This window comes from Oreochromis niloticus, linkage group LG14 (genome assembly GCF_001858045.2).
Source record: "Oreochromis niloticus isolate F11D_XX linkage group LG14, O_niloticus_UMD_NMBU, whole genome shotgun sequence".
Taxonomy (NCBI): domain Eukaryota; kingdom Metazoa; phylum Chordata; class Actinopteri; order Cichliformes; family Cichlidae; genus Oreochromis; species Oreochromis niloticus.
In genome coordinates, this window is record NC_031979.2 from 36,011,547 (window position 1) to 36,029,613 (window position 18,067).

Here is an 18,067-nt window from a genome sequence, read left to right on the forward strand (position 1 = left end):
ATTTGTGGATGATCCAGACCTGCATGACTTCCTGGACAGGCAGTGGAGCACCTTCTCTAACAGACCGATTCAGCTCCGCTCCACTGTCCATAAGGACAGGAAATATCTCACATGACATACCCTCACTCCCTATAATATAATTATCTCTCAGGCAGAGGCATCTGGCAGATTTCATGCAACCACTGTAATAAAATAATTTCCCTAATGCAGGATGAAGTAATTCTCATTTTTATTCTGGTGGTACCTGGTGGAAGAAGCTGGGGGGGTTTCTGGTGCTTGATGAAACCAGATTTCTCCATTTGTTGTGGGCCCTGTCCTCCCTTTGACTTTGTACTGGCCTTGTGTAGAAGTTCAGTTTTCTGCCCCGGCGAAAACCTGTAGTGATCCCATATGTGTCAGGAGTATCGGAACAGTTGAGACGCATTTTTTCTAAACACCGGGTCTCTGTGGCTTTTAAACCCCAAAATACGCTGCGCCAAAAACTGGTCCACCCCAAGGATCGGGTCCCCCGACACAAACAGAGTAACATAGTGTACGCTGTTAAGTGCCAGGAGGATTGCCAGGATTTATACATCGGGGAAACCAAACAACCTCTAGCGAAGCGGATGGCACAACACAGAAGAGCAACCTCATCAGGCCAGGACTCTGCAGTCTATTTACACCTACAGGCCAGTGGACACTCTTTCAACGATGAGGATGTACACATCCTGGACAGGGAAGAACGCTGGTTTGAGCGCGGAGTCAAGGAGGCCATTTACGTGAAAAGGGAAAGACCATCTCTGAATCGAGGAGGGGGCCTAAGGGTACATCTTTCGCCATCTTACAATGCTGTGATTGCAGCCATTCCCAAACTCTCTGTGAATGGTACTCATGGCCATTGATCAGTGTTCTTTGATCAGTGGGTTTTGGTCAGTGATTGTTGATCAATGGTCATGGGAATTTGCATAATTATGATTAAGGAACTGACCTCACAGCCCATTGTTCCCTCAGTGGGCTGGTTTCAGTCATTATGCAAATGTGCTGTTTATAAGGTTTGGGGAAACCTGCAGTCAGCTGAGACTGAATAAGTCACTTGGATGAGTGACGAAACGTTTCTCCCACAAAACGCTACGTCCAGATGAACAGATTCAACTTTTGGAGAAGTTCTAGTTTTTGTGTTACAGGCGACTGGTTGACATGTGTTCGCTTTAGCTTGCTCACTGCCCTCTGGTAGCACTTGGAGCTCACGTTGAGTTTTAGCAAGAGCAGCTTTGGCCGTGATTTCCTTCACCCTGCAGTTGGATCTCTGAAGCAGAGCTGCAAGTTTCTGCTGGTTGACATCTGGCTGGTCTCTGCACGGACCCCACTGAAACTCTAGGACTGTCACTGGAAAGAGGGAAGGAAGTAACGGTCAGGTTTATAAAGTTTTGACTTGAAAAAAATTATATAATCTTAGGAGAGAAAATATGTATATCAGTCCTTTGACGTCTGTACTACAAAGCAATTCAAAGTACTATTGTCAGGCTCAGGAGAGACTCAGAGGCAGACTGTCTCAGAAGTTCACAATTTCTTGACAAACGGACACCAGGTGCAGATATATACAGGTGAAGGACACAGGGAAGGGGTCTCCAGGAAACACAGGCACGGGGAGGGAAACACACGGGGCTATGTACAACAATCCTCCTCTGCCGCTCAGGCTTGGCTCTTACACTCCGGCTAAAGCTCACCAAAACGGCGGTCCTCAGGCTGGTAAGTTGAGTCTGGCACAGGGAGAAGAGAGCAGGTAAGTCACAGCACGAATGAAACAGAAATAGCTTGAATCGAGCGTTACACAATAATCCAGCGATGACGCATTTTCAGCCGCCGCCTTAAGTAGTGAGCGTGATGATGAGATGATCGTTTGCAGGTGTTCGAGCCAGGGGCTGGAGTCGCCATGACTCCGCCCCGGTAGAGCGCAGAGCGCGGGAGGAGAGAGAGACGTAACACAACAAAAAACGCTTGTGGCCATACCGAGTCAGCTGAGAAGGCACAGGGACCATGACAACTATATTGCTTTTTGATGATTAACAAAAAAAGTAGACCATTTAGAGCCCCTTACTACCAGCACAATGAGGTCTGAGGGATCCTCCAGAAGGAATCATCCTGTAACATGTCTGGTCAGTAGTCCATCCATCCATCTTTTTTCACTTATCCATTCCGGGTCCCTGGTAGGGACCATTGACTGTAGAAAACAGTCAATGGTAGGGACACAGTCAAATGCCTTCTCCAGGTCCACAAAATGCACCCTCGAGTATTCTCAAGATGGGCGCCGTTTGTAAAGTGAAACATGCTGAAATTAACGGCAACATTTTTCCACATTTAGCTCAAAACCTTACAAAAACATGTTTTTTCGAGTCATTTTTTTTACAGCATTTAGTAAAATATTTGTAACTTTTTATATTTAAGACACAATTTTAAATGTTAAATCTAAATGTTAAATGTTATATTTAAATCTAAATATTAAGTGTTAAATCTAAAAATTATATTTAAACCTAAATGTTAAATCTAAATGTTAAATGTTATATTTAAATATAAATATTAAGTGTTAAATCTAAAAATTATATTTAAACCTAAATGTTAAATCTAAATGTTACAGGAAACTAAATATTTAGCTAACATGCAAATTTATTGTACGGATCAACGGAAATACCAAAATAAAAGCTTTACGAAAACCTCCGGTGCAAAAGTGTGCCGGTAGTGGTCAGATTGTGTCTGCTCTCCCCCGATGGTCACTTCTCAACGCCATAAGCGGCTTCACTTCTTGCCTAACAGCACGTCCAGCGATCTAGCTGAAAACATCGAAACATCCGTTTTGTCGGCCATCCAAAGGTTCAGGAGTAGTGGACTCTCAGCAGCTGCAGTCTCCACTTCACAATCGAGGCAGTACATGTCCAGCTAAATCGCTGGACATGCTCGGTAACATTTAGATTTAATATTTAACATTTAGATTTAACATTTAAAATTGTGTTTTAAATATGAAAAGTTACAAATATTTTACTAAATTTCGTAAAAAATGTCTCGAAAAAACATGTTTTTGTAAGGTTTTGAGGAAAAATGTTGCCGTTAATTTCAGTATGGTTCACTTTACAAACGGCGCCCCATAGTGTTCCCCCTCCGTGCATCGCTACCTTATCGAGATGAAGGGGTTGGTGTGTCCCAGGGATCCCAGGGGCTATGTTGTCAGGGTGCTTTTTCTTTTTCTTTCTTTTTTTAAAAAAAAATACTTTATTTAAATATCAAGTTCACAATTACAAATACACATCACATAAACACTGTACACAAAATATATTGCTTTACATTTTACAATGATAAAAACTCCCACGGCAAGTCGTTACATAGTTTCATATCTATAGTTTTCCTCTTCCTCGGGTCCGCTACAATATTTTTACATACTACGGAACTACTTATCATTTTTTGTTCTATAACCCCTTTACCCCTTGTTTTCCATATGTGTACATTTATAATGCACATCACCAACCAAAACAATCTTCTTTTATTTTCACTCATCTTTTCTTTAAACAAACCATATCTTACTGCTTTTAGTTTATTTTCAATATCAAAACCTAGTTTATCCATCTTCTGTCTTATTTCAACCATCCTGTATGATATCAACAGATGATCAAGAGTCTCGTCCTCATCACAGTTCTTCATAGGACATTTCTTTGTAGTAACGAAGCAACTCCACACAGCTCTTACTGGGAGACGTCCGACATAAGCCACACTGTATCTCTCATGTTGTCGGATATTACTATTTTCTGATTTTCTTCTTTTTCAGCAAACTTATATTGTATCATGCCTTCGGGTTTTTTTAAAAGATTTATTTTATTATATATTTGTTTTGAATTTAATTGTAAAAGATTTAAACCACAAAGTTTCCACTGTTCTACAAAATCCCCGAACACAAGTTTAAAGTATGGCACTCCAGTTCGGGCTCTCCCTTTCATTTTTTCCCACAAGGATTTCTCCCCTTGGATCCAGTGGGTGCTTCCCTCTAATGCGCTATATACGTTTTTTTTAAAGGGAATCATCAAAATGATACCAAGATCTGGCCCTCCTAATCCTAACCAAAATAAACCTAAAATAAACCTGCTAACCGCCACGCCACCGAGCTGTCAAACCAGGATTAAAAAAAAGTAGGAAAGCTATTACAAGGCGTGATACAGAATTTTTTATATTTTTGTACTTGACAAGTTAAACCACAATAAACAGCAATAGCATACCCATTGTGTTGTGAATGGTTGTCTGCCTCTTCTAACCCCAGTGATTTTCCTGTGGTTTGAAATCCCATGTGATTTGTTAACTTTGTGGTTCCAGTGAACTAACCACTCTTTCTACACTGTATGATGTCATCTCAACAAGAACAAATAAAGTTGTTGAATTTCATGCAGATCCTACATGATTTAATTACCTTCACCTTGGCAAAATGAAGTTATTTTGTTCAAATTACAAGTTAGAATCTTGTAAATGTAACAACCACACAATTTCGTTTTTTTGAGTGTACAGACCAATAAACAAAACAACTAAGTGCCACTGTGGGACATATCATATCAAAAATGTACGCGTGTCATAAAAAATACGTTTAACAGTTGATTAGTTGAAGAGTTAGAGGAGCCTGAAGAGGAGCACGGAGAAGAGTCTGGAGAGCATGTACAGGAGCCCGGCGCAGCTTGCAGATGACCTGGACGACGTACACACTGTGTACTGTGTACAGGTGGGTGAGCGAAATTTAATAATTTTCTAAAATGACGTTTTTAGTTTTTAGGTTTGGGCGGACTTGCCCTTCTTGGGAGCATGAAAGCAGTTTGAGATGAAACCTGGCACAGATGTAGAGTAGGTGGGCCAGAGAAGAAATTTGTTGAAAGTTTCACGTCAACTATCAAGGATGATTTTTAATGAATTTTGAAATATAATGCAATCAGACTGTCCCAATGCAATGTGTGTGTGCGCGCGCGCATGTGTGTGGGTCGATACGCGCTGCCGTAAAGCACAGTGTAGAAGCGAAAGAAAATTTATGCCTCGGATAACAGGCGGCTGGCTTCACCGTGGATCACAAATGACGGTTCACTTGACCGTGTTCACTAAATAGTCTGGACTCTGCAGCGTTCAAAGGGCGATGTTGGCGGTGGTTTTCAGGTCAGCTGTCACTAAATGTAAGTGTCTATAATTTGTTTTTATTTTATTCTTTTACTTTAACTGTGGTGTTAATTAGTAGGAAAACGTATCAAAGCGTGTGAAAATACACCGCATGTTTTTGAATGTTTGTCGCTGTTTTAGCTCGGAGCCGTGTGTAGATGCATTTTGTTGAAGTTTTGGAATCAAAAATGGGAAACAAAACCTTTTATAAGGATAAGTGGGTGAAAGGTCGTCAGTGCAGCTTCAGTGTTTTGTAAGGTGCAGGGCTCACTGTGTGTGCTTTAATTTCACCCCTATGAAATATAAAGAGTATTTTCAAAAACCAACCAGAAAAGATTACACAGCTTCGAAAATACACGACTGAGGCAGGCTGGTCCAAATATTAAGATACCTTTATTAACTGCATTTGTTAAAAGAAAAAAGTTTACTGTGGACAACGACCCATAACCGAAGGTCCCACAGATACTGAGTATCCTCAATTCACTGCAATTTAAAAAAAAAAAAAAAGAAAAAAGAAAAGAAAACAAGAACAAGTCACAAATGTCTAATAGGACACTTAACATCAGACGCATTGCTCACAGTCAAACTACAAAATGTACTCCCAACCAGAGATGGGCAGTAACGCGTTACTTGTAACGCGTTACTGTAATCTGATTACTTTTTTCCAAGTAACGAGTAATGTAAGGGATTACTATTGCAAAAACGGTAATTAGATTACCGTTACTTTCATGTAGGAACGCTGCGTTACTGCGTTACTAAAACCGTGATTTTTTGCGAGAACGTCTCATGACAGTGACATAAGCGAGTGCGACGTTCGTGACAACAGCTGTCTGCAGATCATAATATATCGAGTGCGGACAGAGTGTAGCATGCAGCGTTTAAAGCGTGGAAGTACTGACCTTATTTTGAGTTTGATTCCATAAAAAGTGACAAAAACATTAGTGTCCGTTGTGCGTGGGAAGAAAACTTCTTTTTACAGCGAAAAAAACCCCTAAACTTCCAAGCAAGCAGCGAGTGTACTACGACGTAATGTGAAATTCACAGAGAAACTCGCGGATTCTTCCACTGACCGCTGCGGCACACCTGCACCAGGGTAAACCTCCGCCTACTCCCGTCCTGCTTTACAGGTGAAAATAGAGCAACAGGACCGCCAGTCTTTGATTTTATTTATTTTCTGCTGTGTTTTACTTGCATCTATTTGAAAGAGTGAGTGTAAACACAAAAAAATATTTTATTTTATGTGCTGGAATGTGCAGAAAATAGGTTTAAATGTTAAACAAATTTCTTCCAGCCAGAGAATGTTGCATATAATTTAATTTTTGCTTGATGCATAAAGTTAAAAGATTAAAACTAATAAAACAAGTTTTAAAAAGAGACTTTTCCATTTGATTACATTTTGTATGATGAATTATGCAGAAAAAGTAGAATTGGGCTGAAAGATCTATCGCTTTATCACCTATTCAGGTTGTAAATCGTGTTTTTAAAAAGTAACTAAGTAACTAATTACTTTTGAAAATAAGTAATCAGTAAAGTAACGGGATTACTTTTTGGGGGAAGTAATCAGTAATTAGTAACTGATTACTTTTTTCAAGTAACTTGACCAACACTGCTCCCAACATAATAAAAACACACACGACATTTGATCCCAGCGCACTCCAAAAAGGAATGACGTTCTCTCTGACGAATGGTACAAATCAAATGTGCAGGTACAAATGTCACTGCAAACAAACACCAGCAAAACGTAAGTGATCCCCTGAGCCTGGCTACGTGGGTAAACCAAATATAAACCGTGTCACAAAACTGTAGACAGAACAAGACAGCAGTTCCTTAAAGGACGGGGCCAAACGGCGGCTGCTGCAGACGTTTCCCTCAGCTTGACTGGGCCGAAACGATCAACACTGCCCGCCGAACAGAGGCTACAGCGGGCAGCAATTAAATCCCCAGAATTAAGGACGCTATATTGAACTGCCGGTAGAAGGGCAGCCGCCCTCTCCACAACGGCAGGAAATAAATGACACGGCCACTCTGTAACTGTACAGCCTGAAAAGTACAGTTACAGTACATTAGTGTCCAATACCACACTCACAAAATGAGCAATGAATGGGGAAAGCTTCTCTTCTTCTTCTTCTTTTTCTTTTTCTTCTTCTACTTCTTCATATTGTTTATTGGTGGTTGGCAAACAACAAAATGATGCATTACCGCCACCTGCTGGTGTGGAGTGTGGACCGAAATGTCAAAAATAAAAACCCATTCAAATCTTCTCAAACAAACTAGTCTGCCTTATCCATCCATTCGCTTCCGCTTATCCTTTTCAGGGTCGCGGGGGGCGCTGGAGCCTATCCCAGCTGTCATAGGGCAAGAGGCGGGGTACGCCCTGGACAGGTCGCCAGTCTGTCGCAGGGCTAACACACAGGGACAGACAACCATTCGCACGCACATTTACACCTAGTGGCAATTTGGATTATCCAATTAACCTATCCCCACAAGCTGCATGTCTTTGGACGGTGGGAGGAAGCCGGAGTACCCGGAGAGAACCCACGCAAACACGGGGAGAACATGCAAACTCCACACAGAAAGACCCCGGCCTGATGGTGGAATTGAACTCAGGACCTTCTTGCTGTGCGGCAACAGTGCTAACCACCGTGCCACCGTGCTGCCCCTGTGCCACCGTGCTGCCTTAAAAAGCCAAAATATGGCCTGATAACATTCACTTCTCAAGTTCTTATGAAATAAATCAACCAAGTCCACTTTCGTATCGCCAAGCTTTTTGATTAATTGTCTTCTTTCAGCGTCATATTTCTGACAATGCAATAAAACATGTTCTGTTGTTTCTTGTTCTCTGTTGCAGTCACACTCCCCTGTACGGTGTTTTCCTATTAAAAACAATGTGCTTTTCAAACCGGTGTGTCCAAATCTAAGTCGAGATATAACTGTCTCCTCTCTCCCTTCCTGTGCTTCTCATTTCTCCTATTTTCCTTTGGATTTTGTAAAACCATCGCCCATTCCTCTCTTCCTCCCATTGCTTTTGCCACCTTTCTTTCATTTTGTGCCATATTCTGTTCTTAATATCTGTCCTACTAACATTGATAACCATTTCCACCAACGGTTTTTTTGTAGCTTCCTTTGCTGTTCCTTATTGCCATTTCATTTCCCTTAACTCCATGATGCGCTGGTACCCATAAGAAGGGTACCTTCTTTTCTTCTTTTGATTTTAACGGCAGCTTGCATCCAACAATAATGCATTGCTGCCATCTCTTGGGTTATGCTGCTACATAGTCAAACATATATGATCAAATAATGTTGAATCCTGGATATGGATTTGTAAGCAATGAAATTTGAAATAAGGGCTACCCCCTTATTTCAAATTTCATTGCTTACAAATACAGGTAAAGGGTAAACTTCATCCTACTCCTTTTCGTGCACACACATTCTGTAGACATAGATATATACATGAAAACTTGATGATTTTTAAGTTTTGTTTTTTGTTTTTTTCTCTTGTTATTTCAATTATATTTGCATGTTCGAAATAAAATTATATCTATCTATCTATACATCATTTCCATTTGCTTAAATCCTCTTAATGAGTCCGGTATTTCTCAAAAAAACGAAATATGTGTCCTTTCCCTTCATCATGATTTAACTGAGCAACCACATTTTCAAACTTGAATTCCCTATTACTACCCATTTCTACACTCAATATTCTTCTTTAACAATAATAATAATAATAATAATAATAATAAATTTTGTTTGAAAGCACCTTTCAAGACACCTAAGGACACTGTACAATAGAATAAAACACATAATAGAACAATGACAATGAAGAAAAATAAGAAAACAAAAGCACAAGGTAAAATAAACAAACAATAGGTTTACAGTGAATATGCAGATTTGAATAGATGGGTTTTGAGTTGAGATTTAAACTGCGGGAGAGAACCAATGCTTCTTTTATATGGGGGTAGAGAGTTCCACAGCCTTGGAGCAGAGCAGCTGAAAGCTTTGCTTCCCATGGTGGTGAGGCGGAAAGAAGGCACAGAAAGCTGGATAGAAGGGGGAGACCGTGCAAGAGGGAATTACAATAGTCAATACGGGAGGTAACGAGACTGTGGACAAGAATGGATGTAGGCTGGGTGGAAAAAGAAGGACATAATCTGTTAATGTTACATAGATGGAAATAGGCAGAACGGGTGAGATTATTGATGTGAGATTTAAAGGATAGTGAACTGTCCAGGATGACGCCAAGGCTCTTAACCTGGTGTGAAGGGAAAGCTGTGGGGTTATCAATAGTGAGTGAGAAATGATTAGCCTTTAGTAGCTTGGATTTAGTGCCAGTAAGGAGGATTTCAGTTTTATCCTCATTAAGCTTAAGGAAATTAGAGCTGAACCAGGATTTTAATTTGGATAAGCATTCTGTAAGAGAAGAAGGTGGGAGGGAGGAATCAGGCCTGCAGGTGAGATATAACTGGGTGTCATCAGCAAAACAGTGAAAATGAAGATCAAATTTACGGAAAATGGCACCAAGAGGGAGGATGTAAATTATGAAGAGAAGAGGGCCTAAGACTGAACCTTGGGGTACTCCAGAAGTGACTGGGAAGAGACGAGAGCAGAATGATTTGAGTTGAATAAACTGGGAGCGGTCAAGGAGATATGATGTGAACCAGGCTAGAGGTGTGTCGGAGATACCAAGAGAAGAAAGTCTGCTTAGAAGGACAGAGTCAGAGATGGTGTCAAAGGCTGAGCTCAGATCCAAAAGGATGAGAATGTTGAGAAGACCAGAGTCAGCTCCGAGTAAAAGATCATTAGTAACTTTAAGTAAAGCAGTTTCTGTACTGTGACATGAGCGAAAACCAGATCGAAATCTCTCATAGATGTTATTATTAACCAGGTGTAAATGAAGTTGAGCTGCAACTACTTTTTCAAGTATTTTAGAGATAAAAGGTAGATTAGAAATCGGACGGAGGTTGTTAAAGTTGTTAGGATCTAAGGAGGGTTTTTTCAGTACTGGAGTGGCTGAAGCAATCTTGAGTGAATGATGCCGGTGGTGAGTGAAGAGTGAATGATAGCAGAGATGAGTGGAAGTAAGGAAGAGAGGCAGGATGTCACAAGCCCTGTAGGCATGGGAACGAGATGACATGTGGCAGGCTTTGATTTACATATAAACTAAGAAATATCAGATAAATCAGGAAGATCAAAGGTGGAAAAAGGCTCAAAATGGAGAAAAGGTTCTGGAGAGGGGGTAGACACAGCATTTGAACTGAGTTGCTGGTGAATGTTATTCATTTTTGTAATGAAGAACAGCATCAAGGAGTTACAGGTTTCAGAAGAATAGAAGTGTGGTGGTAAAGCATTGGGGGGCTGAAGAAGTTTGTGAGAAGTGAAAACATAGTCCTGGAGCTACCCTCACAAGAAGTGATAATACCAGAGTCTTTATATTGGAGTACATGATATTTATAGATTTCTGGGTCAACAGTTAAAGCAGATTTCTTATAACTACACTCTAGCTGCTGAGCTTTGGCCTTCAACGCTCGGAGGCAGTGATGGGTAAGTTACTTTTAAAAAGTAATTAATTACTAATTACTAATTACTTAGTCAATATTGTATTTAAAATACTTATCTAATTACTGTGTCAGAAAAGTAACTTAATTACTACATAAGTATTTAACTAAATACTTCTTAAAATCCATATAAACCTTGAGTGGACAAACAATAGAAATTAAACTCTTTAAATAATAAATACATTTTTTTAAAGACGGACACTCTACAGTACGCAGCGGTAGCATCTGTTCCACAATGTAGCCTGGCAAGCCTGCAGTCATTTTTTAAGCTCACCTTCAGACGCTTTCTGTGCTGCTGAAGTAAAATCACGTTTTGCTGCTTAGCAGGAGTTGCCGCGGTGTTATCCATGGATGAACAAGGATCACTCAGAAGTGTTCGTCTATGCTCTGTGTCAGGCGCTTCAGTAGATTACTCGCGCTATTAACAGCAGCCGATAGTTTTTTCTCCCCAGCACATAGCTTACACATTACTGTAATGTTCTTGTCCGACATCTTCCGCTGTAGAATACGACTATGCAGCAAACTGGCGCGAAATGACGTGCAGCTGCACTACAGCGATGATAAAGCGGCAGAGTTTACTTCTACGTTTAGAAGATACATTAATGAAATTAAATAATGATATTCAGCGAGTTTAATTATTTTACAATGTAACGCAAGTACATTGTAAGTAACTGTAATTAAAATACCTAAAAATGAACAGTAATTAGTTACTCTACTTTTTCAGTGGAAAAGTAATTTAATTACAGTAACGCGTTACACCCAACACTGCTCGGAGGTCAGAGGTAAACCAGGGAGCAGAGCGAGCAAAGGAAACTGAGTTTTTTACATGAGCCAGAAAATCAAGGACATTGAGTAAACAATTATTATAATATAACAACAGATCATCGGGGTAGAATAGAAGTCCCGATTCTGAATATTGTCCAATCTGGTAACGAGAATGTCCATATCAATGTTCTTGATGTTGCAGAACAAAATTAGGCGGGTTGGCTTGGTAGAAGTGCAGCAGAGAATGAGGTTAAATGAAAGGAGGAAGTGGTCAGTTATGGGGATTTCAGCAGCAGAAAGATTCGAGGGAGTAAGACCAGAATAGTAGCTCAAGTCTAAGGTGTGTCCTTTGGAGTGAGTGTGAAAGTCGACAAACTGTTTGAATTCAAAGCCCTTGAGACAGGAGGAAAAGTCTCTGGTGAGCAGAAGGTTATTATTAAACATATGAATGTTGACATCTCCCATCAAAATAACATTTGGGGAGAGAGATGAAAGGTGGGTTAGTAGGTTCGCAAAATCACTGAGATTAGGTTTGGGGGGGCGGTATACAGTAGCTATGATGGTGGGAATAGGTCCAGTCAGCTCACATGAAAGGCACTCTAGAGAACTTAATCGATCAAAATTAACTGGCAGGACTTTCAAGTGCTGGCGAAAAATGATGGCGAGACCACCCCCACGACCTGAGCAGCAAGGTTTCGAAAAGTAAACAAACTCCGGAGGAGTGGATTCATTCAGTTGAGAAAAGTCATCAGGTTGTTGCCAGGTTTCAGTTAAACAGAAAAAGTCAAATTTACAGTCAGATAGGAGGTCTTGGATGAGAGGTCCCTTATTTGTCAGTGAACGGCTGTTTAGAAGACCGAAGCTGAGTCTTCTTTGACTGATATACTTCCTGCAGCTAAGAAGCACATGTTCTATTGTTTCTATAGCGTTACACCAACTACATACACCAATTAGATGTTTAACTATCTTAAAAAGTGTGCCATTCAAAAAGCAATGACCTGTTCTTATTTTATTTATAATTATCTCCTCCCGGCTACTTATTCCTCTGTTTCCTGTAATTTCATCTGTATTTTGTATGAATGGGGAAATGAAGCCTGTGTGGCCTTATACCGACAGACACCACCCTGCAATTAAAGTACAGGGGTGTGTTTCCACTCAACACAACCTGACAAGCAGCAAGAACGAGCAGTGGAGAGTAGTCCATCTATAGTTTAATTGCGTATAAATATGCTTTTTCTTTTTTGTTTTTTTCTTCAAACAAAAGCTGCATTTGAGGAGCTAGAAGTGAGGGGAAAAGACTACACTGTGGAAAAACATGGATAAATAGTGGACTGCTCACTTTCTTAAACAAAATTACTATTTTAGTGATTAAATTAGAGTTGTGGTGATTTATTACCCCATTAGATATTTGTTTTAATTTTGTTTATCATATATTTACTTTTCCTTTATTTACACTCACCAGCCACTTTATTAGGTTCCTTGTGCAGGTTGGACCCCTTTTGCTTTCAGAACTACCTTAATTCTTCATGTCAAGAATTCAGCAAGGTGCTGGAAACATGCAACATGGATGGGTACACTGTGGTCATACAGGGATGAACACACTCAGAATATATACCAAATATTCGTATTGGGCAAATATTGGGCAAGATACTAAGCCCAGGTTGATCTTTGATGCGTCTGTCAAGGTATGAATGTGTGCAAAGAAAGCACTTACATAGAAAAATAATGTTCGAATCAGTGTTCAGATAGAGTAGAAAAGTGCTATATAAAAACCAGTCCATTTACCATATCTACAAATAATGAGGTGTGGTCTCCTGTGAAGTCTGTACACGGACTAATCAAGTGCCCTGATTGCTCTCCATTCCTGGACAAGTGCAGCCTGCAGCTCTGAAATGGTCACTGTGGCTGCTTCTGTTGAACACGTATACTTAGCATGTCCCAGACATTTTCACAGCGAGGTGTACTGTGACTAAATGCTTGGCTGGACTGTGCAGACATTGTGGTGCTGAAACAGTCACAGGGTGTCATTATGTCGACTCAGATCACCAGTGGTCATCTCATTGACATCCAAGGCTGGACACCCATGCCAATTTCAGTCAGTTGTGGCATTGTGGCACTGATGACAATGTTGTGCATACCCTTGTTTTGTTTATTTTTTGTTTATTTGGTGTGTGTGTGTGTGTGTGTGTGTGTGTGTGTGTGTGCTCTAAGATCACTGGCTTGAGAACACTGTAGACTGAACCAATACTGAGGTGTACAAGTGAGTTGAGGCCTTGAATGTAAGCAAGATACAAAATGGTAAAGATGAGAAAAGGCCTATGAATAGTCCATTGTAGCCTTGTAGCTTCCACTACTCTTGCTTCTTGGCCACAGTCTCATGTTGTTCTGTTTTTTCTTCTCAGATAAGGGGTTGCGGTTGCCTAGTCAAACTGTGGCCAGAGCCATGTCATCTTCAGGTGGTGCCACCCCTCCGTACACGACCCTGGCCATCAGTCGCCCTACAGAGTCCATCACGCATGTTGAACTTCACCGGCCTGAGAAACGCAATGCCATGAACAGTGCTTTCTGGAGGCAGGAACCAGAATTACATATATACATATTTTACATAGTGTCAGAGGCATGACAAATGCCCTTATGTGTAGCTGCTATATATTATACCTGGATGCTGGAACCTGTCTCAGAGTTTATATTCAATTAGAAAGTCCACATTGTCCATATTCTTTATTTATCTTGGTGAAAATAAAAAGAAGGTTCACACCCAGCATGTATTTACCTCAGCTGGCTTCTCTTACTTATGCTGCGAGCATAGTGTGTGAGAGGGGGAAAAGCACTTTAAAATAGTATTAAAATATGTATACGTTTGTTTTTGTTTTCATTCATCCTGCAACCCTCGTTGTGTAACAGCACAGACCGGCAAGTAGGCTACCTCCCAAACGTATTCAGTCCTCTGTTCAGGAGAGAAGCACATATAAGAGTTTAAATAAATACAGTCACTCCCTACAAACAAGTGAACACAATATTCAGATTATTACTATTTTGTGAATCGTTGAGAATCAATATTGCATCATTTAGTGTGAATAAAAATATAATGCCAATACATGGAACTCTAAAAGTGTTAAATTATCGGACATAAAAGAGCTCAAAAAGGCAAACTAATCACTGGAATTAAAAACTAAATTATTATTATTTGGGCGAACGCTGATCTGAACTTGTGTGTTTCTCTGCCAGTGAGATGGTGACTTGCTTTAATGAGCTCTCTGAGGACGCCCAGTGCAGAGTGGTGGTAGTTTCTGGAGCAGGGAAGCTCTTCACAGCTGGTGGGTATACAGAATATTAAAACCTCTGTTCTCTTCTCTCAGTGGAGTATAATCAGTGTGTATAATCTCATCTGTGTTAATGCACAGGTATCGATCTCATGGACATGATGAACAGTGTACTTCAGCCAGAAGGAGACGACACAGCCAGAATCTCCTGGGGGATCAAAAAAAAGATTAAGAAATTGCAAGAGACCTTCTCCGTCATAGAGAAGGTCAGAGCGCATTATTAATGTAAAGAGTGAGAAGACTGAACCAGTCACAAACATGAGGTGTGACTGAATTGTCAGATTTTATCAGGAAGGTTCCTAAAATGTGCTTCTTGTTCAGATGTTGCCTCTCTAAATCAAGATAAGTTATATTAACTATATTAGGGTTCATCAAAGCTCATTTTGCATTAATGTCCACTGTTGTGTTGCTATCTTTTAAAATTCAGTCATCAGTTTTTACCATGGGTCAGCTGGGATAGACTTAATCCCCCCACCAACCCTGGCTATGAATTGGATAAATGATGAATGGTGGAAATTTTACTTCAGCCACAGAGAGCCTTAGGAAAGATTAGAAGTTACCAACATAGGATTTATTTTATGGTTATTTTTTAAATTCCAGTTTTTGTAATGAAATTATATTTTTTTTCCATTGGCATTGCTCATCTGTGTGACCTGCATGAAACAACACAGTAAGAACTCGATACAGGATACACTGTCACACTGTTAATGTCTGTAGTGTAAGAGCAGTAGGATCCGGCGTGCACCAAGCTTCCCTTCCTTACAGATTCTCCCTCACAATCATTAAAGTACGTTTCCTCTTGAATTGTGTTCTCGCAGTGCCCGAAGCCTGTTGTGGTGGCCATCCATGGAGCCTGTGTAGGAGCAGGTAGGACATTATAAAGATTACTGTGCTGTAGTGAATCATCTTAAGGTACAGAAGTTGGAAAAACACTAAAGTTCCTCGAATGTCTGCTTGAGTCTGGCTCCAAAAGGGAGTGAATTCCCAAAGAGTCTCGTGTTAAAATGTCCAACTTTACAGCAGAAATAAACACATTCACAGCCAAGAAGAAATAAATGTTCGTTTGTTTTTTAAGCCTCTGTTTTATGCATTTTAACACTCGAAGTTAGAAGGATGATGCTTCTAATCGAGTCATTGAGCTGGACCTGTCCAACGTGTTTGTGGTGTTGGTGAATTTTAATTGAAATATCTCACCAAAGAGATTTGCTGTCTTCTGAAGGCGGTGGCTGAAACTATACATATGCTCCTCTTCCCCATGGCTGCTTTTGACTTGACCCTAGAAGACAACAAGATGTTCGAAAATACTATGTTTTCAGGCTTTGATATATAACTGGTTAGTTTACTGCATGGACATGATGCTAGCAGGAGCCAGGGAAACCCACAGGCTGTGATACAGGCTTCTTGGTTGCGGAGGTATTTGATGCATTGAGTTTGGTGGAGAGAGGAGCTTTGGTGAGTTCACCGTAGGTGGTGTTTTCTCTGACAGGTGTTGACATGATTACAGCCTGCGACATTCGCCTGTGTACCCAGGACGCCTGGTTCCAAGTGAAGGTATAATCATCTGATTTTATCATTGTGGTGAGGACAATTAGGAAACCATGGAATAGATAGCTGATTAAATTTAAACCAACGTATGAAGATTTGTGTTTAACAATTTCACTGATCTTGATCTCTTTGATCTGTCATATCCTACAGCAAGGTTTTGAGCAGAGACACTAGATCTTGAGATTCTGTTTGCTAAATGTAGCAATGATGATCGCCTCTGCTTTGGCTCCATAGGAGGTTGACATTGGACTTGCAGCAGATGTTGGAACACTCCAGAGACTCCCGAAGGTCATCGGCAGCCAAAGGTAAGCCAGCAGCACGATTTACAATTGGGATAAGATTACAAGCAATTTATGGCATGACACTGGTAAGTGACTGAATACTTGTAGGTTAAAAAAATCTATTTCTATTTTTAACAGTCTTGTTAATGAACTGGCTCTGACAGCAAGAAAGATGTATGCTGATGAAGCTAAGAGCAGTGGACTGGTCAGGTAAACAATGTTCCCTCATCACTCGTTTTATTTTCCAAATTAAAAGCACTTCTTTACTGTAACAGTTTGAAACCCTCCCCTTCTTCTCCAGCCGAGTGTTTGCAGATAAGGAGGCGATGATGGCTGGAGCTCTGGAGATTGCTGGAGAGATTGCTGGTCGCAGCCCAGTTGCTGTGCAGGGCACCAAAATAAACCTCATCTATGCCAGAAACCACAGCGTAGCAGATGGATTGGATTACATTGTAAGGAGGATTATAATATGACAAAGTTTTCTGTGCATATTTTTGTCAGCTTCACAATGAAGAATATCCCCAAAGGTTGATTCTGTTCATCTGGATGTAGTATTTTCAGTGGGAGAAATGTTTCTTCAGTCTCAGCTGAGTGCAGGTTTCCCCAACCTTACAAACAGTACCTTTGTACAAAGACTAAACTCACCCACTGAATGAACAATGGGCTGTGAGGTCAGTTCAGTGATCAATGACCACTGATCAGGTTGTGTACATCCTGATCAGTGATCAATGACCACTGATCAGGATGTGTACATCCTCATCATTGAAAGAGTGTCCACTGGCCTGTAGGTGTAAATAGACTGCAGAGTCCTGGCCTGACGAGGTAGCTCTTCCGTGTTGTGCCATCCGCTTAGCCAGAGGTTGTTTGGTTTCCCCAAACAAGTGACAAAAACGTTTCTCCCACTGAAAATGCTACATCCAGATGAACAGAATCGAGTTTTTGGGATTTCCTTTCCTGGATAACTGGGCATGCATCAAGACGAATGGTTATAATATGACAAAGATTTCTGTGCATATTTTTGTTAGTTTCACGATGAAGAACCTGATTACTGAGAGAATTCAGGTCACACTTCAGGTTCATGTTCTCAGTTCTCCAGAAGGAATCTGGTATCGCTACCTCATTCCCTCTATCCATTTAACTTTCCTGGTGTCCTTTATATGACACTTGAGAGTATAAAGGGAATGTGACATGCTCAGTTAAATGCATATGACCATGCTGAAGTTCCCTTTTTAAAGCACTCAAGTTCATCATTTCTCCTTCTCCAGGCCACGTGGAACATGAGCATGCTTCAGACTGAAGATCTGATGAAATCAGCTCAGGCAGCCCTCGAGAAGAAGAGTCCCAAAACTAAGACATACTCTAAACTCTGAACACCAGTGAAGCAAAGCTCAGATACAGAAAGTGCCTCTTTCCTCCTCCACTATGGCCTTTGTTGCACGTTTTATATATC

General features: G+C 40.6%; 2 protein-coding genes and 1 long non-coding RNA gene across 3 annotated transcripts in view; 1 reads left to right on the forward strand and 2 right to left on the reverse strand.

Moving 5' to 3' along the window:
* The window catches only part of cep295 (centrosomal protein 295), a 41,403-nt gene that overhangs the window by 3,202 nt on the left and 20,134 nt on the right, over window positions 1-18,067 (reverse strand). Inside the window, exon 27 of the mRNA XM_025898523.1 lies at window positions 245-338. Within this exon, the coding sequence (XP_025754308.1) occupies window positions 245-338 (94 nt within the window). The remainder of the gene's footprint in view (window positions 1-244; window positions 339-18,067) is intronic.
* Window positions 1,225-3,161, reverse strand: LOC109205087 (uncharacterized). Its single transcript, XR_002064561.2, has 3 exons — window positions 3,147-3,161; window positions 1,707-2,200; window positions 1,225-1,365 (listed from the first exon to the last, which is right to left on the reverse strand). It is a non-coding gene; the product is annotated as an uncharacterized LOC109205087 (long non-coding RNA).
* On the forward strand, window positions 5,042-18,018 carry LOC100709888 (delta(3,5)-Delta(2,4)-dienoyl-CoA isomerase, mitochondrial). The gene is made up of 10 exons (XM_019367606.2): window positions 5,042-5,168; window positions 13,871-14,039; window positions 14,697-14,785; window positions 14,873-14,997; window positions 15,610-15,658; window positions 16,278-16,342; window positions 16,571-16,641; window positions 16,756-16,827; window positions 16,919-17,069; window positions 17,883-18,018. The coding sequence occupies exons 1-10, from the start codon at window positions 5,132-5,134 to the stop codon at window positions 17,985-17,987; spliced, it is 933 nt and encodes a 310-aa protein (XP_019223151.1). The 5' UTR covers window positions 5,042-5,131; the 3' UTR covers window positions 17,988-18,018.

Bases quoted from the DNA above. Each gene is read 5' to 3' on its own strand.
- LOC100709888 (XM_019367606.2), top strand. From the start codon at position 5,132: ATGTTGGCGGTGGTTTTCAGGTCAGCTGTCACTAAAT. The intron at 14,786-14,872 runs GTGGGTATACAG...GTTAATGCACAG, and splicing joins AGGGAAGCTCTTCACAGCTG to GTATCGATCTCATGGACATG. The intron at 15,659-16,277 runs GTAGGACATTAT...TTTCTCTGACAG, and splicing joins TGGAGCCTGTGTAGGAGCAG to GTGTTGACATGATTACAGCC.